This window comes from Ambystoma mexicanum, chromosome 2q (genome assembly GCF_040938575.1).
Source record: "Ambystoma mexicanum isolate Mex_15411 chromosome 2q, UKY_AmexF1_1, whole genome shotgun sequence".
NCBI classification, from domain to species: Eukaryota; Metazoa; Chordata; class Amphibia; order Caudata; family Ambystomatidae; genus Ambystoma; species Ambystoma mexicanum.
Window position 1 is genome coordinate 1094221352 of NC_090924.1, and position 22766 is coordinate 1094244117.

At 45.6% G+C, this 22766-nt stretch overlaps 1 protein-coding gene across 3 annotated transcripts in view; it reads right to left on the reverse strand.

Moving 5' to 3' along the window:
- The window catches only part of CLXN (calaxin), a 246767-nt gene that overhangs the window by 195682 nt on the left and 28319 nt on the right, over nt 1-22766 (reverse strand). For 2 of the 3 annotated variants that reach the window (XM_069648446.1, XM_069648447.1), the window contains exon 2: nt 6274-6429. In XM_069648446.1, the coding sequence (XP_069504547.1) occupies nt 6274-6429 (156 nt within the window). The remainder of the gene's footprint in view (nt 1-6273; nt 6430-22766) is intronic. The other variant, XM_069648448.1, reaches the window with a different exon arrangement.

Genomic DNA, 22766 nt, shown 5'->3' on the forward strand with positions numbered 1-22766 from the left:
CATTTTATGCTGCCTGTGTTTCAAAGATCATCCTGCAACAAATTTATGCCACATCAAGGACCAACCTGTAACCAGGTCCTTCACACTATCCGCTGTATTGTTTCACCTGCCTTTACATTGTATGTGCAACCTTCTGTAACCACTGTTGATCATAATGATAAAGCGCCCAGTTACCCCAGGGTTTGGCTGCGCTATACAAATAAACAAACTAAACCAAACGGTCACCACACATTGTGGCTACAGAACATGGGATTGCGATGACAGTCACTAAAAAGGAACTGATGCAATGCCTAGCTGATTAACAGCGCTTAAAGGAAATGCTCCAGGGATCTTTTCAAGAGCAGATTACCGCCTTAAGAACAGGCATAAAAGCTGCGGTTCAAGAAATAAAAGGGGATATTTCAAAATTAGGGGAGCGTGTGGACATTGCTGAACGAGCTTTACAAGATTTGGCAGAAGACTCACAGAAAAATGTCAAAACCTTGGAACAACTCGCACGGATGACGCACAATCTTGAAATTAAGTGCGAAGATCTCGAGAATGGATCAAGGTGATCAAACGTTCGCATTAAGAACGTCCCAGAGGAGATCGTAGAGAAAGATCTTAAGCACTCAATTCAAAATCTCTGCACGGATTTGCTTTTGGAGATTCCCTTTTTCGATGTCCTTCTAGACAGAATCTATAGCGTGGGACTGCTTAGGAAAGAGCTGGGGGCTTGACCACGGGATGTGCTGGCTGCATTTCATCTTGTGGGAAGAAAGAAGGAATCTTGAGGGCAGCACGTACAGGTATGCCCTTAACCATCGATGGCTCGGAAGTACAGCTATATCAAGATCTGGCATATTCCACCCTATTCAAAAGGAGGCTGATGAATCCAGTTACTAACATTGTAAACCAGGAGAAGGTTTGTTACAGATGGACCGTTCCTTTTGGCTTGCTATTTTCCTGGAAGGGTAGACAGGTTTGAGTAACAACACGTGAAGAAGGTCTGGATGTTGTGGCACCTGAAAGTAAAGACTGGACTGGGACATCGGATATGGGAGGCAAGACCACCCAGCAGAGGCGGCAATGGGAGTGGTCCATGGCAAAGTGAGACAATAGGAAAGCCTGTGCTCCGAAAAGCTGGGACAAATCGAAGGACATGCCACATTCCAAGGGGTGAAGGTGGGGGGGAGGGGCAGGTAAACCAGGTACACTGGAGAGTATTGGTGGGACATTGCAATGGGGGTTGTGGGGGGTGGGGGCGATTGGGAGGGAAATCTGCAGAATAAACGCATAGATATGGCAGGGAGAGGTGGGCAAGAAATTGAGTTTCAATGGTCCTAATATGTGCATTCTATTTCAAAGATGACAAGTTCTGTGTTAATTCTTGGGGACCCCAACGGGGACTAGAGGTTGTCCCTGACGAAGGGAATGGGACTGGTTGCACTAGGTACTCACCATGGGTTTTTAAAGTACTCACGTATAACATTTGAGGGTTAAATTTGTCGGCAAAGTGATGCAAGCTGGGATCCTTCCTGAGGCATGAGAAACTGGATTTTCTTGCGCTTCAACAAATCCACATATGTAGAAAATACAAATGGCGTATTAGATTACAACGCCATCCACAGATTTATCAGGCTAATATGAATGAGAAAAAAGCGGGGTTCCTGATAGTGTTCAGAAATAATCCTGATCTGGTTGATTCTGAATTCTGTGAGTGAGAAACGGGGGAGATACCTATTTGTGAAACTTTTTATTCAGAGGGAAGTATTCACTGTAGAGACCTTGTATGCACTTAATTCGGGACAGGAAGGTGTTCTGAAGGCAACACTGGTGGCACTTGAAAATATAGCTGAGGGTCATGTTATATTGACAGGGGATTTGGTGTGGTGTGGCCCTTCCTTCAACGATACAGGATTCTCAGTTCCGGCTGAGGATCCTCAAGGCCTGGCGCACACATTGAATTGTTGGAAGTGGGCCTCCCACTCACCATACGAGACTCATCTGTCCTTTGCCCATATTGAAATATGCACTGCCTGGTGCGGGCCTCCCCCCACTGGGCAGGTCTCCGTTATCTGGCTTTGCTGGGTGCTTCAATGTACTGTGAGGTGTAGGCCTGTATCCAAATATGCACTGTTGTGTGTGGGCCGATCTCCCACTGGGCAGGACTCTAGTATCTGTCTGTGCTTAACATTTTACTCTCACTGTACTGGTAGGCATCTCTCGCGCTATACAGGACTCTCGAATTTCAGTTGTAGCCTCTATCTCTGCTCAATATATGCAGATACCTACCACATTATGAAAGCCATCCCCCCCCTGGCATAGACCTGGAGCAAAACCGCAGCCTAAGGTACGTATATTCGCACACCACTAGCGTGGACATGGGCCGCAGGCATGGCCAAGCATCCATGCATTATAGAACACGCCTACGGCTAAGCACATCCGGTCTAGTGCACACAAAGCCGCCCAGACTGAAACATCTGAAGTACCTCAACACCTCGGCCACTAGCATACAGCGACCACCACCCGAAAGGACTTTGGTATAGCTGGCCACACATAGAGTGTCACCAATAGCAAACCATCTCTAACCCCCACCAGAACCCACCCATTTGTCTGTCCTCTCTTGGGCTGCTTAGTCGCGCCTTGCCAGCCACTCTAGCCATAGAACGGCAACATGCACACACACATCTACAAAACTAAACCCCTAGAACTTTCCAACCACACTGACCACGGTCACCAAGGGCGTTCAACCAAGAAAAAAAAAAGCGCATTGAGGCCACACAAGTGGGGAAAGAGCGCTATATAAATATACAATACCATACAATAATATTGGATGCAGAGGTTGCCAGTAGCCAAGTGGGATTCACGCCACGGGGCACACCATCACAACAACTTAAAGACAAATTTACACAACTGGGGTTAGTTGATGTCTGGCGAGTTAGTAGGGGTAAGGAGGTGGGATTCACGTTTCACTCACACGCTCAAAAGACTATATTTGGGTATCTTCCAGATAGGCGGGACAAATTCAGGAAGTCTCTGTGGGATCGATCGTGATCCCTTGGGGCTGATATTGACCACAACATCCAGTAGTAGGGGGCTTTGGAATTGGGTTTTACCAGAATGGATCCTTGTGGATGCGTTTTTCTTGGGGGAGATAGAGGAAAGGATTCAGGCCTATTTTGGGGGAAATGCGTTGGCGGATACCTCCCCGGGGATATGGTGGGATGCCTTCAAAGCGGTAATCAGGGGGGAACTGATAGCATGCAAAGCTCTGAGGGAAAAGAGAGCATGCAAAGCTCTGAGGGAAAAGAGAAGTCGGTGACTAGAGGAGGACTTGGAGACACAACTGAAGAACATAATGCCGAAAATGAGTAACTGCCCTATGAGGGATACAATGAAAACTAATAGAGCAGTTAGAGGACAGCTTGAATTACTAAGGGCAAAGAAGGCAGAAAGGACCCTACTTAGAGCTAACCAACATTATTAGAGGGGAATAGAGCGGGTAGGTTATTAGCACGACAATTAAGACAGAGGCCCAATAGCGCTAATCAACATTGACGCTAAAATATATAGTAAGATATTAGCCTCTCAACTGGAGGACAGACTCCATATGTTAATAGGACCCGATCACTCTGGGTTTATTAAACAATGTCAAACCTTTGATAATATAAGGAGGGTATGTCACCTAATTGAGAAAGTTGTAACAGCGGTACTCTTCGCATTAGACGCAGAAATGCATTTGATCAGGTATAGTGGCCCTTTCTTTTTCAAACAGTGAAGAAAATGGGATTTGGCGAACGCAATCTTCATAGGATACAAGCGAATTATCAAAACCCAACCCTCCACCTGAACGTCAATGGACAGCTTTAGGGTCTCATTTGATTAGAGAGGGGAACCAAACAAGGATGTCCGCTGTCTCCCTTGCTTTACACGATTTATCTGGAACCTTTCCTGTAGCGTCTACAGGAAGCACCGGGTGTGAAAGGGATCCACTTTAGGGGGGGGGTCATAACACAAAATAATGGCATTCACCGATGATATGTTGTTGGCTATGTCGGATCCCGCAGAATCCTTGAAGGTGGTCTCGGAACTTGTATTATTCGGGGATGTTTCGGGAATAAAAATTAATCCACATAAATCTGAGATACTTAATCTCACATTATCAAGGGATACAGTAGAGGAAACACAGGGAACCACCCAATTTCTGTGCGCAGAAGAACAAATTTAATATTTAGGGGTTTACATCACGAAATCTGTGGCAATGCTATAGGAGGCAAATTATCCAAAGCTGCTCAAAGCTCTGAGAGGGGACCTGCAACGGTGGACTCCTTTATACATTTCATGGCTGGGGGAAATGGCTTTGATAAAAATGGTGACCCTACCGCACTTTCTCTATCATTTTCAAGCTTTGCCGGTCTCCATCCTTAGGAGTTTCTTTAAGTCACTTAATCGCCTTCTATCTGCTTTTATATGGCATAATAAAAGGCTGCGTGTGGCCTTGCGACCTTAATGACCCCAAGGAATAGGGGAGGTATGGCCGCCCCGATTCTAGAAATGATTACTGGGCAGCCCAGTTGGCGGTACTGAAACAATGGCTCTCAGGAGAAGATAGTAAGCATTGGGTTGCTATAGATAGAGCAGTGGTGGGTGGTCCATAAGATGAAGTTTTATGGCTCTTAATGGTGATCATCCTCCTAGTATGAAGGCTTCACAGATAACCACACTTGTGGGTGAGGTATGGGATGATGCGGTGAAGCAGAAGCACATTCCAACTATTCCACGTCCCTTTACACCAATAAATGGGAATCCCCAGTTCACGTCCAGGATGGATGTGAGAGCTTTTGGGAAATGGAGGGAGGCGGGCAGTGTAAGGTTTAAAGATTTTGTGTGTGGCCAAGAAATTAAAACGTTTGAGCAATATAAACACTCCTGAATTTACGGAAAGGGATCGGCTTTACTGCTATCAGATTTGGCACTGGGTTATGCACCCCCTTAATAAACTGTTGGCCGGTAGACTGCTCCCTGCATTTGATGAATATATATAGTCGTATATGGGGGACACACATCTTATCTCAACATTTTATGCTTTGCTTTCTGAAGGGAGTCCCCGGGAAAAATGGTCATACATGGGCAAGTGGGAAGGTACCTTAGATCGTAAAATATCTGAAGAGGAATGGGAGACACTTTGGTATAATATCGCAAAACTAACACGATCCATCCAACTAAGGGAGTTGTGCTACAAAATCCTCACTCAATGGCATTATACTCCGGAGAGGCTCAGAGCAATGTTTACCGAGACATTGCCGGATTGTTTAAGTAAGTGCAAGGTGCAGGGGGATTGCCTCCATATTTGGTGGTCCTGTCCAGCTTGGAAATGATTCTAGGGCCAGGTCTGTAATACACTATAGGTGGTGGTAGGGGCAAATACATCTGTGGCGGCAGGGGAGTGTCTTCTGGGCCTTTGCACGAAGCTCCATGAGGTAGGGCACATAAAAAGGCGTTTATGGTTTTGATTTTGGCGGCCCAACTTGTGATCGTCCGGAACTGGCCCCAACCCATCACGAGTGGCTACACAAACTTTGGCATGTCTTAGCCATGGAATGGGTTAAGTATAATTTACAGGGTGAGGAACGAACGCTTAGGACAGATTGAGCTACACTGTTGGAATACTTGAAGGATGATTATCGAATTCAATTGTGCCCACAAAACATTTGTGTTTTGGACATTGCCTAAGACCTCTCTAATGTACGATAATTATGGTGGAGCGTTATTAGTGCATCTTATTACTAAAGGAACTGCTGATCAGTGGAAAGGGGTGGTGGGGGATAGGAAGGGTAGGGCGAGATTGTTATGTACATCTGTAAAATGCCAATAAAAACTATTTTTAAAAAAAAGATGTACATCGGGGGACATGTACAATGCTAACTGCACGCATTAACAAACAACATTACAAAAGAGTTACCAATTTTTGACAAAGTTACTCTTCTCTGTTATGGACAGAGTGACCTAATAAAAATTATTTGACATTGATATGCATGGAAAGTGTGGTATCTCCTCATTACATGTGTCTTCAAATTTGAACACTCGCCAAACTGCAAATTGATTTGATGTTAACAGATACGTTTCATCCCCTGGCCTTGATGGCCAGAATTGGACTCAAAATGCAGACAGCAGGCCATGATGAAAACCTTATTGTTCTAGACTTCATACGGTACCTAAAATACTGCTGGTGGGTATGCACACACGCATACAGCCCCCCACCCCCTGGTTCTAGACGGTTAATATTCTTACCTCTGTCCATAATCATATCATCTGTCATTCCAAATGTGTTGTGCAGAATATTCCTGAACTTGTTACGATCCAAGCCATTTCTGGAGGTTCTTTCGGTCCCTTGTACCATAAATGCCTGAAAAAGTTGAATAAGGCTTTCCATTTCAGTTCTACTGACTGCAAAAGAAATCAAAGACATGCCAAACTTAAATGTCAGCAAAGAAAAATGACAAATGTAAAACTTGCATTAACGCTTGATTTAAAAAAATATATATATATATATATATATATTTACTTTTCAAGCTATCCAAAATGGTTGAAGTGCAAAGTGCTTTATTCCAAGCAAAGGTGCAGATCCACACTAGGAGATAACAAATGATCCATACAAAGGTATCTGGGACCATCTGTAAATATTCCTATTTGTCTCCGGGTAACTCTTGAGTTTACATTTCTACAGCAAAAAGGGATTTTGGCACAGGCAATGTATCATGTGTGCTCTGTGTTGAAATGTCATTTTGAGCAACTGTCCTTTTGTCATCCATTGCATGGAATGAACGCATTAGTCTCCGATACAATGCCTGCTTTTGGAGCAGTCCCAGAGATGCTCACCCATCACCAACACTGCTTCCCTCCCTTTCATCTCCACTGAAGCAACGAATTAGCACTCTCAAGGCTCAAATGTAGGTGCTAAAACGTATTTTTTTAAATCCAGTCCTAAGACATACCTATTTCAGTGTCTGCTTCCAGTATGCCACATGCTTTTGGTTGTGGTCAATTTTCAGTTTTCACCACGGATTCTTAATGAATACTGCAAACGAACTACTTGCTTCCAGTTGCAGTGACTGAGAATCCCTCACAGCAAAGAGAAGTGTTTGTTTGTGGTTATTTTTAGAAACTACATTAGGAGCTTCCTCTTTTCTAATGACAATAAGAGTTCCAAGTGTGGGGCCAACTATATAGGTATTTCCACCAGGTAATCCTTACCAAAAAAGTCTTGATGGTAGGGCAAAAGGGGCACATGACTCGTGCCTCCACCATACCTGCAGTACCCATTTATTTTAGAATACATAAAGAACACGTCATGATATTGTATGGTGCCCTGCTGGTCTGAGTCTTAGGCCTGGCAGTTGTTCACAAGTATGTTCCAACCCTATCAATCATCCAACATGTTCTGTGTTCACTGCAATACAAACAGTTGGTGCAGTCACTATAGCCCATCATGGAGCATGTTCACCTTTTGGTGGGGAATATATGTATCATGTGCATTAACCAAAGATGAAATGCGCATTAATACATTTGAATGGTGGTATGGTTCAGAAGCTAGCGCAGTATGTTAAGCACTCATTGAAGATATCATTGTTTGTATGCCCAATGACAGGGCCAAATTGTGGCTGGGCCGAATCAGCTTTTTGTGGTAGATGAACTTGAATATATATATATATATATATATATATATATATATATATATTATTAACTACAAAAAAAACTTTGTTGAGGGGACATTATGGTTAAGTTGCCCAACCAATGGTTCAAATTAAAACCGAAAAACCCCTGAAATTCGCCAGTTATGGTAAACAAAGCCCCCATACCTGCCATCACCACTGTGCACTGCTAACACTAACACCCAGAACATGAAAGATGGCATCACAAATGTCACTGACGAACATACAGGACGCCCTCCCTATTGAAATTTAGAAAGGGACGGACTGAGCGCCTGTTAGCGGACGGGGGCAGATGGGATCAACATTACCCAAAGATGCAGGGGGTATATGAAAATGTACTATTGTCTTACACAAGAAATCTGCAACGTACAGACATTATAAGTAGTAATAAGTAAATATGGAAACCTAAAGGTGTGAAATGAAAACGATACATGTAATAACCATGTAGAATGAAATGGATGGTACCATAAAAAAAAAAAAGGAGGCCTCCATCGTAATCACTTCACAGAAACTCTGCAGCCTGGACCGACAGTGGACGGACGCAGTAGGACGAAGGGAAATTACATCAAAATAGTGAGTGAAGGTCATTTTTTATATTTTATTCATTCTTTTGGTATGTGGTGCAGAAATAATAATTTCTTTCTGTTGTTTTGACACAGAAATGGCTAGTACTTTGGAGTGGCTGGTGGAGAATTTTCTGCATGGGGAAATGTCTGAAGACAGCGACAATAATGGTACACACTGCTCTGCATATGCAAAATAATGATCAGTATTTTATAGGCATTTAACATATGTATATTTTTTTGTACAGACCAGGAAAGAAAAGGCCAACAAACGACAGAGAAGAAAACAGGATGAAAAGGATTGAGCAGAAAATGGATGTACTGAATGACAATTTTAAAAGTTTAAGGGAGTTTGTGGAGGACTGTGTGAGAGGAAAAGTATGTTACCATTGTCCCACCTGTACCTGCTGCGCTTCTCCATTCCCTAGTGAACCATCCCCAAACCTTCAAGAAGAAAATAGACGTTTTGACGAAACATCCATCCCTTCTTCCCCTCACAAATCTTCTCCTCATAACCAGCCCGTGTCGACTCCTAATTCCCCTATATTTGTGTCAGTATCTGCTTCCCCTGCTATTTCTTTGGATTGAAGTGTGTGTGTGTGGGTGTGTTTGGAATGTTTTTGTATAGTAGTTGTAGTTAGAGTTTGAGGAAATTTATTATTTTTAAAAAAGACTTAAAATCTTTGTGAACAGCGCGCCTGTTCGACCTATCCGTAAGGAATGGAATGTGGATGTTGTAAAGGCAGTACACCTACCCTTACTAATGTCAAGTAAGATGGAGTTGATGTTTGACCGCAACATCTGTTCAAGTTGTGCGTACATAAACAGAAAGGGGCGTCCTAAGGACATTATACCTCGCCGTTCCGCTTACAAACGAGAAGAAACATGTTCTTAAATGAGCGAAATGGGAGTGTGTTAAGGACAGTATACCTGTCCGTATCGTCCGCAGCCAAAATGGTGGCACAGGTGCGGTGGCCGGCAAGTTTGTAGTCAAACAGAATGGAGTTGTCCTAAGGACACTGGACCTGTCCGTACAGTGAGCATATCATGTATGCACATGCGCAGTACAACCGTAAGTATAGCGACCATCGCGCCTGTCCCTAACTGTCCGTCTCACTTGTGTCGCACTTTGAATTCGTTTGAGAACCCGAACACTGTCCGTAGGACACTTGCGCAAGTTTGTTACTCTGCATTTGTTGTCCAGCGGACTCCCATTTCTGTCACGGATGTGTTTAGGACATCATGTGACCGCACCCACGCTGAGCGTGTGGGCTAATTTGCGCAGTTTGTGTGCTTACGCATGTTACGCTCACCTGGTATCCACGGGGACGCCACCCAGCTGCCGGGACTCTGGTACCCCTCTCGGTTGGTCACTGGATTTATCAGCGGGGAAGTTCTGCCTGGAAAACAGGTGGGCAATGTTCAAGTCTGGGCAACAGGGGTAAGAGCCTCCCAACACCCGGTATGTCTGCTGCCCCTCCCAGACCTTTCCTCACCTTGTTTTGGGTTTTGGCATGCTCTCCGTCCTACCTTCTTGGCAGGGGCGTGTTGTCCTCTGTGGGCGAATGCGATCTAGTTACTTCACTGATGCTGCCCTTTTAGAGTCTCTCAGGTAGGTCTTATTACTGTATACTGTAAGCCTTTCCTTGATTTACTAATGTCTTTTTTCTCTCTTTAGGTGCGCGGAAGTCTGCTGTGGAACGTTGGCTGGTTTTGGACTCACCGGCGACTGATGGTGTTTCGAGAGCGCCTTGATGCGGTAGGTGAGTGCTTGCGCAGCGCTATGATGTCTTGCCTTGCTAACCTGTTGTCTTTTGCTCCCGCAGGTTGTGGTGTTCACCGGAGCAAGGAGTTCCAGAGCGGTGCTGATCGAGGGGTGACTTGAGGTAAGCTGCCGGCTCAAATGTATGGTCTAATGTCTCTTTTCTCTCTTGCAGGTTCGACGATCCAGGAGGCACGCTGTTCCTTGGATGCTGCTCGCAGGAGCAGTGGACAGCTAACGGTGGAATCTCAGGTAAGCTGCTGCTAATAACGATGTCCTTTTGTCCTTTCAGGTGCGCTTCATCCGAGGTTTGCAGATGCTGCAGAACACGGTGAGCATCACGTTGCTGGATCGCAAAGTAACGCGAAGCGTGTTCTTCCAATCGGGTGTGGTTTAAATAGCCTCAAGAAAATAGTCCAGGAAAAGTAGTCCCTAGGCTACCACACCCAAAACACTATACCGCATAGCTTGGTTCCAAGGAGCCAAGCTATGTGGATGCCTCCATGTTGACTGGCATTGAAAAAGTAGTCCCCAGCACCAAGCACAAGTCTCATTAGGTATGAGCCTGGCGCCAGAGGCGCCAGGACTTGCCCCAAGAGGGCCTTGGACAAGGATGTCTAAACTTGTTGCGGTCCCGAACCGAGACCCCTCCTGGCCCATGGGCCTGCCCGGGGGGTTCAAGGAAATGGGTTGTGACAGCAGTCCCCCCCCCCCCCCGCCCCCTCAAGGACCCTCTCAAGGCGTTCCTTCTGTCCGGCCCTGGTTTAGTTGGGAAGCTCGGTTGGAATTTTCTGAGCAAACCTGGTGCATTAATGTTTTCACAGGGTTCCCAGGATCAGTCTTGGGGTCCGAATCCTTTCCAATCGACTAGGTAATATAAACTTCCCCTTGAATACTTGGAATCCAAGGTGCTTCTGACTTGGTTAAGGTGTTCTTGGGCCTTTTTAAAAGCCCGAGTGATGTTGGTGTGAAGAATTTTTACTGCTGGCATTTCCAAGCTTGTTGGGACATCCAATTCTGAGGTGCGTGGGTGTCTGCCATAAAGGATATAAAAGGGTGTTTGCCCGGTACTGGAGTTGTTGTATGCGTTCTCGGCTATCCATAGCAAATCTTTCCAGTCTCTTAGTTCATGGTGTAACATGCACCGTAGGTATTGTTCGAGGGTCTGGTTGGTCGGTCTGACCGTCCGTTTGGGGGTGATGGCTAGTGGATAGCCTGACGTCAATTTGTGCCATGGTACAACATTTCTTCCAGAAGTTGGAGATGAATTGGTTACCTCGATCAGAGATCAGGACTGAAGGGAAACCATGTAGTTTTACAATACCGTCCAGGAATACCTTGGCTAAAGTGGGTGCGTCAGGGAGGCCTTTGAGTGGGAAAAAATGCGCCATCTTAGAGAATAAGTCCACTACCACCAGGATGGTGTTAAATCCTTGACTAGGAGGCAGGTCAGTAATAAGCCAGGGAAAGAGTGTGCCAGGGAGTGGGTGGAATGTCTAGAGGTTGTAAAAGACCGGATGGTTTTTGTTTCTGCTACTTGTTTTGCGCACAGACTCTGCAGGACAGAACATACTGAATGACATCTTTGCGCCAGACTGGCCACCAGAAGTTTTGTTTTACCTTGGCCAGAGTCTTGGTGATTCCTGGGTGCCCTTCGATCAGGGAATCATGGTAACTAGCAACAATCTGTTTTAAGTCTTTGACGGGTATGTACAACCGATCCTTAAAAAAAGGTAAATGATCTTTAATGGAATATTGTTCCCCTTGTGCTTGCCAGGCGAGGAGGGTGTCTGGATTCATAGTTTGTTGAATCTTGTTCTTAAATTCAGCTTGGGTTAAGGCCGTAGTGAGACCCAAGATCTTGTCTTCCGGTATGATGGGGACTGGATCTGGAGTAGTATATACCAGGTCATCAGTACCTGTACGAGAGAGTGCGTCAGCTTTTCCATTCTTGACCCCTGGTCGAAAAGTGAGGACAGTCGTATTCGGTGAAGAAAAGGGCCCACCGCAAATGGCGTGATGACTGGGCTTTGGCTGATTTAAGATATTGCAGGTTTCGGTGATCTGTGATAACTGTGATGGTGTGTCTGGCCCCCAAAAGATAATTCCGCCAGGCCTTAAAGGCGGACTTGATCGCCAAACGTTCCTTATCCGTGATGGCATAATTCATCTCCGGGGGGAGAATTTCTTCGACCAAAAGGCCACTGGATGTAGCTGGCCTGTTACTGGGTCTCTTTGCGAGAGGACAGCTCCCATTGCTATGCTGGAAGCGTCTGTCGCCACAATATAGGGGAGATCGGGGCGAGGATGTTGCAGGATTGGCGCAGAGGTAAATCTTTTCTTGAGGTCCTGAAAGGCTCTTTCTGCTTCTTCGGTCCAGGCACATTTTTTATAATTTTTTCTTAACAAGGTGGTGATCGGGTGTACAACCTGTGAGAAATCTGGTATGAACCGGCGGTAGAAATTCGCAAAGCCCAACATGCTTTGTACCCCTTTTACGGATGTTGGTGATGGCCATTTCAAAACGGCGTCCACCTTATGCAGGTCCATTCTGATGCCTCCCGGTGTAAGAATAAAACCCAGAAACTCAACTTCGGTGACGTGAAAAAAACACTTTTGCAGTTTTGCATATAAACAATGTTCGCGGAGCTTGGAGAGGACTGAACGGACGTGCTTGACGTGATCCTGTTTTGAAGTTGAGTACACTAAGATATCGTCTATGTACACTGGGGCGCAGACATCTATTAACTCTCTCAAAACGTCATTCATAAAATACTGAAACGCTGCAGGGGCGTTGCATAACCCAAAGGGCATGACTTGATATTCGAACAAACCCATATTTGGTGCGGAAAGCAGTTTTCCATTCGTCTCCGCTTCTGACCCGCACCAGGTGGTATGCTCCTCAAAGGTCCAGTTTGGTGTAAATCTGGGCATCTTGACCTGGTCCAGCATCTCAGGGATGAGGGGCAAGGAGTAACGGTTCTTTACAGTGATCTGGTTTAATGCGCAATAGTCAATACAGGTCCTTAGGTCCCCTTCGTTATTCAGAATGAAGAACATAGGACTGGCTGCAGGGTCTTGGATGGGCGGATGAATCCGTTTGTGAGGTACTGGTCTAAATAAGCCTTCAGATGAAGGTTTTCGGGTTCCGTGAGAGCATAAATCCTGCCACAAGGAACCTGAGCACCGGGAACAAGGTCGATCTGGCAGTCATAGGGCCTGTGCGGGGGTAGCGTGTTTGCTTGGTCCTTCTGGAATACATCCTGGAAGTCTTGGTATTCTTCAGGCAAGGTACTAGTCACTCCCAAAGTTGCCACTTCTGGAGTCGTAGAGATACTGAAAGCGGGTTTTGGTCCTTGGTAATAACAGGCTGGAGAGCCGTTGCTGGTAAAGGTTAATTTTGCCCGCCAGTCAATCAAAGGGCTGTGAGCGATTAACCATGGCATCCCTAATATAAGCCGGAATTGAGGTGCCTTGATGAGATCGAACGAAATAAGCTCTCGGTGTCCATCCTGGCACAGCAAGGTTATTTCAGCTGTGCGCTGAGTTACGGGTCCGGAAGCGATTTCAGTTCCATCCACTGTGGTTACCTTGTCTGTAGTCGGCTTGGAACATAGGGGAAGCCCCATCTCTGCAGCTAAGTCCTGATCTATATAGTTCCCAACTGCTCCGATGGCGATGTATGCTTCAATGGCATGCATTTTTGACGACCGTTGGTTATTGATTAAGAGCACCGGAATTGCAAAGTGTGAGGTTGGTTGCTCATTTCCCTTACTCGACAAACTGACCTCTACGTTTGCCGAGCTAGGCAGTTTCCCGACTGACACTCCTTCTCTTCATCCTTTTCGGTGGCTCCAACGACCTTCCTCTGAGTCCTTCAGGAAATGCCCTGACTTTCCGCAGTACAGACATAATTGTAGTTGCCTCCTTTTATCTCGTTCTAGTTTTGTTAGAGGGGGCCTTACCCCTCCGATTTGCATGGGTTCCACAGTATTCTCTTGTAGTAGAGGTGCATTGCCTCTAGGCCTAGCATATACTGGCCGTAGGTCCATTTTCGAACGGTCTGCCTTTCGATCTTGCAACCGGTGGTCCAGTTGCACTACCAAGTCGATGAATTATGAACAATCCCTGGGAGGGTCAACCACTTGAGCTAGGACGTATTTTAGTTTGCCTCGTAGGCCTCGGTGAAACAGCGTGGTTCTTTTGTTTTCAGGCCACCTCGCTTCAGCAACCAATCGGTTGAAAGTGGCGATATACGTTAGTAGGTCTTGATTCCCCTGTCTGAGGGAAAGGAGTTCATTGTCCACAGCTTGTTCTCGGGTATGGCGAGCAAAGAGTTTTTCCATCTCCCTCTGGAAGTTCCCAAAGTTATGTAATAAAGGGTCATCATGGGATACCAATGGTACCGACCAATCTGCGGCACTGCCACTTAGGTATGATAAAACAAAAGCTACCCGGGCTTGGTCATTTGGGAATGCTCCCGGCCTGCAAAGAAAATGGAGGCGACATTGATTCATGAAAGTTGCGTATTTTCGTGGATCTCCAGCAAACCTCTCCGGTGGTGCCAAAGGAACTGTACCTGGTAACACGACTTGTACCGGAGGTGAGGCTGTGGTTGACATGCTAGGATTTTGCATCGGTGGGTTGCTCCCAGGTAGAGGCATCTGACCCGCTTGGGATTGCAAGACTTGCCTGCTAATGTCTTCGGTACACTCTTTAGTCACCAATAAGTCTCTCTGAAGAGCGTTAGTCTCCTGTCTGGGCGAGTGAACCTCGGCACGAAGCTCTCCCAACAATTGGGCCAATTGGTCTAATTCTGATGTTTCCATGGCGCCCAGGTGGATAGGTTTGGTAGGCTTTGCGTTCTGTTACGCTCACCTGGTATCCACAGGGACGCCACCCAGCTGCCGGGACTCTGCTACCCCTCTCGGTCGCTCCCTGGATTTATCAGCGGAGAAGTTCTGCCTGGAAAACAGGTGGGCAATGTTCAAGTCTGGGCTACAGGGGTAAGAGCCTCCCAACACCCGGTATGCCCGCGGCCCCTCCCGGACCTTTCCTCACCTTGTTTTGGGTTTTGGCGTGCTCTCCGTCCTGCCTTCTTGGCAGGGGCGCATTGTCCTCTGTGGGAGAATGCGATCTAGTTACTTCACTGACGCTGCCTTTTAGAGTCTCTCAGGTAGGTCTTATTACTGTATACTGTAAGACCTTCCTTGATTTACTAATGTCTTTTTTCTCTTTAGGTGCGCGGAAGTCCACTGTGGAACGTTGGCTGGTTTTGGAATCACCGGCGAGTGATGGTGTTTCGAGAGCGCCTTGATGCGGTAGGTGAGTGCTTGCGCAGCGCTATGATGATGTCTTGCCTTGCTAACCTTTTGTCTTTTGCTTCCGCAGGTTGTGGTGTTCACCGGAGCAAGGAGTTCCAGAGCGGTGCTGATCGAGGGGTGACTTGAGGTAAGCTGCCGGCTCAAATGTATTGTCTAATGTCTGTTTTCTCTCTTGAAGGTTCGACGATCCAGGAGGCACGCTGTTCCTTGGATGCTGCTCGCAGAAGCAGTGGACAGCTAACGGTCGAATCTCAGGTAAGCTGCTGCTAATAACGATGTCCTTTTGTCCTTTCAGGTGCGCTTCATCCAAGGTTTGCAGATGCTGCAGAACACGGTGAGCATCACGTTGCTAGATTGCAAAGTAACGCGAAGCGTGTTCTTCCAATCGGGTGTGGTTTAAATATCCTGAAGAAAAATAGTCCAGGAAAAGTAGTCCCTGGGCTACCACACCCAAAACACTATACCACATAGCTTGGTTCCAAGGAGCCAAGCTATGTGGATGCCTCCATGTTGACTGGCATTGAAAAAGTAGTCCCCAGCACCAAGCACAAGTCTCATTAAGTATGAGCCTGGTGCCAAAGGCGCAAGGCCTTGCCCCAAGAGGGCCTTGGCCAAGGATGCCTAAACTTGTTGGGGGCCCGAACTAAGACCCCTCCTGGCCCATGGGCCTGCACGGGGGGTTCAAGGAAATGGGTCGTGACACCGCAGCAGTAAAAAGGAACTTGTAGACACAAGGCAAAATATTGTAGAGTGTAAAAATATCATTTCACATATCCCAGACAATAGCTTACCTGAGGACTTGTTGTGTAAAATTGGCCACACCCCGAGCGCATCTTTATTGTCCTTCTAGCTATAGCAGATTGAGGTGTACTGCCTTTACTGCTTTAGTGACCAAAAGGAAAGTAATCGGTATGGCTTTCAAGGCTGCTGTTGGTTCATTAGCCTCTGCACCACCCCCAAACCCGTCACCACCTCCCCAAGGGCCTGCAGAGAGATATACAGGTGAGGATGCAGAGAGCAAGGAAGAAGAGGAGGAAGAGAATGAGGTGGAGGAACTCCTCACTACGAGCACTCTCCGGGAGTCGTGGGTGTGGTGGTTATTTTGCGTTTATGGGAACGTACCAAAAGCATGTGCAAACCTGGTTAGGTGTAACCGGTGCCAGGTGGTGCTGAGTTGCGGGAGATTTGGTGCGTACAGCTATGGTACGACAACCATGAAGCGACACCTCACTTCGTTCCACACTGCGGACATTCGCAAGGTGATGCCATGTGAAGAACGTAGTCGACTGACTTCCTCCACAGCATCCTCCATGTCCGATCCTCCCACCACAAGAGGCACTCCTGTGGGGGAGCGCATCCCTCCAGCTGCCTCAACAGCCATTCGCAATGCTGTTGACCCTTACCTTTCAAAGGTGACAATAGTGTGTATGTATTGTGACATAGTACTCTGCAGGGGGGAGAGTTTTCAAAGTGCTTTTGAGGCTACGGTCACGGAGCACCAGAAGATCGGCTCCTTACCCAAGTGAAGCTCACCCTATATCTTTCTCTGTCCACTTGCCCTTTCCCGTGGCTGGTGTCTCTTCCTTACCCTCCTTTGGCCTCCTCTCCTAGTGTGTTGTGTGCTGAGAAGCAATAAACGTGAAAACAACAAAAATTACAGAAAAGGCTGTTTTCAGAGGCGCCTTTCTCAGTTTAACAATAGAACTATGAAGTGACAGTTGTAGACCCCCGCGGAGTTGTGGAAAAGTTTGCGGACAGTCATAGGAAAAAAAAAGGAGGGTGCAAGCGGAGCAAACACAATGAAGTGTACGCTGGGAGTAAGTGGTGGCTCTGAAAAGAGCCTTTCGGTGGTGTGTTGTGTGGGTCAAAAACTGTGGATTGGAGAAAACGGATTGTCGCATAGGTTATTGTGAATCCAAAAGAGGTTGCATTGCATTTTGTACATTGCAAAGAAAAATCTGATTGCCAGCATATGTGAGATGGACTCCATCTCTGTGGAAAATGAAAGAGCTGCAAAACAAAATGTTTTCATTGTGGAATGAGGACATGCCAACATCTCTTAAAAAGAAACAAACAGCCTTATTCACATTGCGTCTCGCCTACTCCATTTGTGGACCAAAAGCAGAAGAACGCAGCCATATTTGTCTTTGTACAATACGGGAAAAAAGTATTTGACAATTTGGAAACATGTCCATGAGCTTCGCAAGTCCTTCCTTCATTGCAAATTGCAAAGAAATTCCAGAGACATGGCCTAAACTGTTTCCTCTGCAATGAATGATAAGTATATCTGGAGGACGCTCTGTCAGTAAAGTAACACAGAGAGGTACCAAGTCCAGGCCCCTCATGCCACGCACGCCATGCCAGTGCACTTCCACATGAGGAAATCCGAGATCTGCAGATAAACTGCAGCTTTCTGCATGCACCTTCAACCCATGTATCCATGAGTCTCCCGAAATCCAGATAATCTGTTTGCGAGCACGCAAAGCCATGGCTGTGTGGTCTCCTGTCAGGAAGAAGACGGTCTTACTAAATCTCGCCGTTCAGAACACACCCACTGAACTTTATTGACCAATCCCTAGCTCCGCTCATTTTCGTTTGCATGCGTCTCCACCCCAGAATCCCCGTTGGACAGCATCTACACTGCAGACGACATATCCGAAGAAACCTGGTCATTTTGCAAAAAAAGGTAAGTACAGTACTACCTTTATATTGTAACTACTCCTCAAAGAGGCTGTGTGGGTTATCTGTTTAATTTGGGCACCAAAGCAAACATTGATTTCTGAACCATTCTATCTACAAATATCCATTTATTGAACAAAGAACAACAGGCAGAATGGCTCACAAATCCATGTGTGTTTGGAACTCAAATAACATACGTAATCCTTAGAAGATTAGATTTAGAAAAAAAGTTGCTGTTGCAAGTTTATGGCATTTTTTTTATTAATAATGCTTCTCGTCACCACTAGCCCACTTTGTAGTCATCTGAAGCACATTGTAGTAGTATACAAACAGTAAAATAGCCTTACCAAATTATTGCAAGAGTCCAATGTACATTCACACACCATGACAAAGAGCTTCCCCATCAAACTCATCCACGCATGCACACAGCACACATACATTGTACAACAGACCAAAGTATGCCTTCTTTTTTTCAACATGCACCAAAGAATGCCTACCAAAAAGCAACTCCGTAGAAGGGAACGCAGAAGTAAATAAAAATAAAAGTGCCCAATGTAAGCATCCATCCGTCGTACAGTTTGTAGAGAATGTTGGAACAAACCAGTTAATGCAGTCGGTTAGCAAAACAAAGGAAGCTTCAACTACTGAATCATTGCCTCCTCCATCAAAATGTGTCACAAAACAAAAAAATGTTGGCAAAAAATCGGCTACCAGTACAGCTAACAATGCTTCTACTAATCCTGATAGTGTAACAAGAACCCAGAGTAAAAAAAGTATTTTATCAAAAATGTTTCGTCAGAGTCCTTCAGAATCAGAAACGTTGGGAAGAAGAGAGAGGATCACACCAGCCCTGCAGGGAGCTGCAAGGAATACAGAGAATACAGGCATGGGCCGATGAGGAGGCAGAAGGCATAGTGAAAAGGATCTGGGATCTGGCATCTATATAGGCAAATGAGAGAAAAGGATGGCTATGAACCTAAGGGAACAATGAGGGATCTTTATCAGAAGGAATAGGAAGCAGGTTGGGTGACATAATGGCAGCCGAACATAGAGCGCTGTCCATAAGTGGGTTAGATCTTAATGACGAGGACAGGGATGATTGACATCAATATACCCCAGATGTACGACTGACGAAAAAAAGGAACCAAGCGAGAAGGTACAAAGAGAGGGTGCATGTGGTTTTTCCATAGATCCAAGTATAGAAAGAGTGCTAAAATGGTCAGACTTGGTACAGGGCCCGCAAAATCTATTGGCCCACTAGCATGGAATAGTCATTTTTATGAAGGGTGAGTACCATTTGCATGATACTCGACCTTGCTGGTGAGTATGGGGATGTTAGAAAGTTATTTTTAATTTACTGCAAACACACTTTGTTTGCAGTAAACGGCAAATACAAGTTTCACTGTGCGAAAACACCAGAACCAACACAATATTCGGAACGACCACCAGCACGATCACACAGTGCAGGGGATATATCACTGCCATATATGAGCAGATTAAGGTAGCTGCCAGGACAAAGACAGATGGGCGAAACTAGCTCCACATAGAAAGCAAGAAGTGTAGGTGGATACGATTATGGGCAAGGTTTTACGTAATTCCCATTATTAGAGAAAGGGGGAGGACGACAGCAATATATACCAAGGCCACAGATGGATAAAGATAACTTAAAATGTAAACTGCCTAGTTTGACTGCAAGTGCGGGAAAATGGACCTATGAGTTAGAAAGGATGACGGGAAGGACGTTAGTAGTGGGTGACGTAAAGGGACTGCTAGCAGCCATCCTAGGAGAGAGAGCTGATGCGACGAGCAGGGTATGAGAGTATAACAGCCCAAAACACGACACATGACGGAGCGCCATTTAACAAATTGCAGAGCAGACGTATGGAGAGCGCTTAGAGTACAGTAACCTGATACATCAGACATGGGTGTGATTACATGGATAATGGGGGAGGATAAAGACCCTGTTGCCTTTATTCAAGAGATTCAAGAGCATTGGCGTCTCGAGATGAGAGAACCATGGGATAAAACTGTGGCATTATTTTACCACATTTTGTGTCAGGGACTGCCTGAACCAGTGCAAAGGCAGATGAAGAAACAGGTAGGGATGGAAGCGTAGCCCTGGCCAGAAATACAGTTGACTATTGTACATCATTGTTGCAAGATAAGAATAAGAAAAAAGTTGAGGGCAGAAACCAAAGGACGCAAAGTTAGTTCAGAAAAAAACTGTCAAAGTTTGCTATAGAAGGAGCGGTATTGAAGTGGTGAAGGTATGGTAACACAAGGCGTAAAGGCAGTGCAGTCAAGTAATATAGGGGACCCTGCAGATCAAGGTAGATCTAACTTTTGGCCACATGGCAGAGGGAACGCACCCAAAGGAGGACAAGGGGCAGAGACTTCTTTATGGGAGTGCAAAAGGGGCACTTGCCCCGGGCCTCCACCAAAATGCAGCTTGATTAAAAGAATTCAGTTCCCATTAGTCACCAAAATTAAATATCACATGTCAGGATTCTTTATGGTGTGGCTAAGGCTCTAAAGATATTGCCTGCTGTTGTTGACATGTTCATTCTGCTCTGATCTTTTCATCATGTAATGCTTACTAGGTTCACTGTTGTATACATAGTTTGTGGGGCACAACACCTGTAGCATGCACACCTTTCTGTGGGGATTATATTGATCATGTGCAATAGCCAAAGTTGAAATGGATATTGATGAATTTGAGTGTTGCGATGGTTCCCAAAATAGCTCAATGTGTTAAGCACACATTCATTTGTGTTCATATGCAAGATTACAGTACCAAATAACAGCAAGGCTGACTCCGCCTTTGCAATGTATGCAGTCAATGAGACTGCATGCATATGTACTTTGATTTTTAGCACACCAGGTGTTATCATCACTAATGTATCTGCACCAGATAGCGTTAGCTATAGAACGTACCATAGCATCAGTATGGTGAAGTTCTAGAAATTGGTTTGTTCAGATGGAGAGTTGGAAAAGCTAGGCAGGCACCTCCATAGACAAAGTATAAGAACACAGTGGTGATTATGTATCCAAATTCCAAACTGTGGAACCAAAACGTTCCTGCTTGGATCCTGGCGTTGCCAGAAGATGATACAGTGATCATGGACACATGTTTTATCACTGATAGTACTGTGCTATCTTTTATGGAAAGGTTTGTGTCTGGTCATGTGATTTGCATATTTTCCTAGTCTTCTGTAAAATTGGATTATTCTAGTTCAGGTTAAGAAAAGACAGTGATAAAGTGCAGAGATTGCAGGTTTGCGAATCCCAGCTTCACGTTTTAACCAACATGTGATCCTGGGCATCTTATTTAATCTTGGATTGCCTCACCTGTCAAAATTGCCAGTGCCTCTACCTTAAAAATGATCAGCCCTTCAGGAGGGATTTTGTTCTCAGGGCATGATCTTTAAAAAAAACTCAATCATGGTTTCACTGTCTATATGCAGTGTTGCTTCCTCTATAATAATAGTGAGATTTGATATATTCCACACCAGGGCCACTTTTTTATTTGCTCTCTAATGGCAACGCTACTTGAAAACCATGTCCCTTTTCTTATCTCAGTCGGTTTGGATACGGACAACTGTCGGGTATCTTCATATCGTCATCCACTTTCTATAATATGGTATGTGTAGGTTTCTCCTTGCTTCCCATTGGTCACCTGTATCTATGCATGAGCACTTTTGCATCTGTGAGGCAGCTAATCTGTGTCATTTGTCTATTCTGGTGCATGTGCAACTTTTTCATTCGATCTGTGTCCTGCAGTTAAACTCTGTCCGATATACCTTCCTTGTGGCTGCCATTTAGTGAAATGTTTCCTGTACCTATGCTAGAGTACAAGTACCCATGTAGTAGACTGCTAATTTTGGCCTTGAAATGCTACTTGTTTATCATTCTGAATACAACAAGAACGAAGAGGTTAAGGAGACTGAAATGGTGTTTGTCATCCTTTGTTTGATCAATAACATATCAAACTGTGGGTTGTGATTGTGACGGGGTGGGGGGGTTGCGCAACACGATATTCTATATCCCTTAATTCCTTTGGTCCGGCGGAGGGGGGGGCCCCCCAAAGGTGTCCATGCCCGGGCCCCAAAAGTGCTTAAGATGGCCCTGAAAAGGGGGATTTCAGAACTCCCAAGGAGGAGGCAGATTTAATGGAGGACAGCCGCAGCCATGTTGGAATTATCGGAGAATGGGACATATAGCCGAACGTGCAGGAGTAGAGGGGACATGCAGCAGAACTGGCAGGCTCCAAGAGAGGGGATGGGCTATTCTATGCAGTATAATACAGAACAACAAGAGTATTATGCTCAAGATCAAACACAGAATCAGAAACATGCAGCGCAAATACAGCAGGCACAGCAAAGCCCAGCACAAGTGCAAATGCCACAACGGTATCTACAACAGGCACCTATACATGCACAGCAAGTACCAACATAGCAAGCAGCGGCACCAAAATGGAACACAAACACAGGGCACCCACAAACATCCACACCTAGGATAGGGAATGTGACCGTGGTGGGAGCAAATCCTTTCATGGGTACCGGGATTAATTGATATCCACAATAGGACAGCTCACAGAGCGACCTCATGTGTTCAGTACTACCAGTGACACCAGACCCCCAAGAGGAACCAAGGGTCAGGGTAACGATAGGAGGCAAGACATTTTCATTTCTTGTAGATACTGGAGCGACTTGTTCCTGTGTTCGAGAGGGAAAATACCCAATGT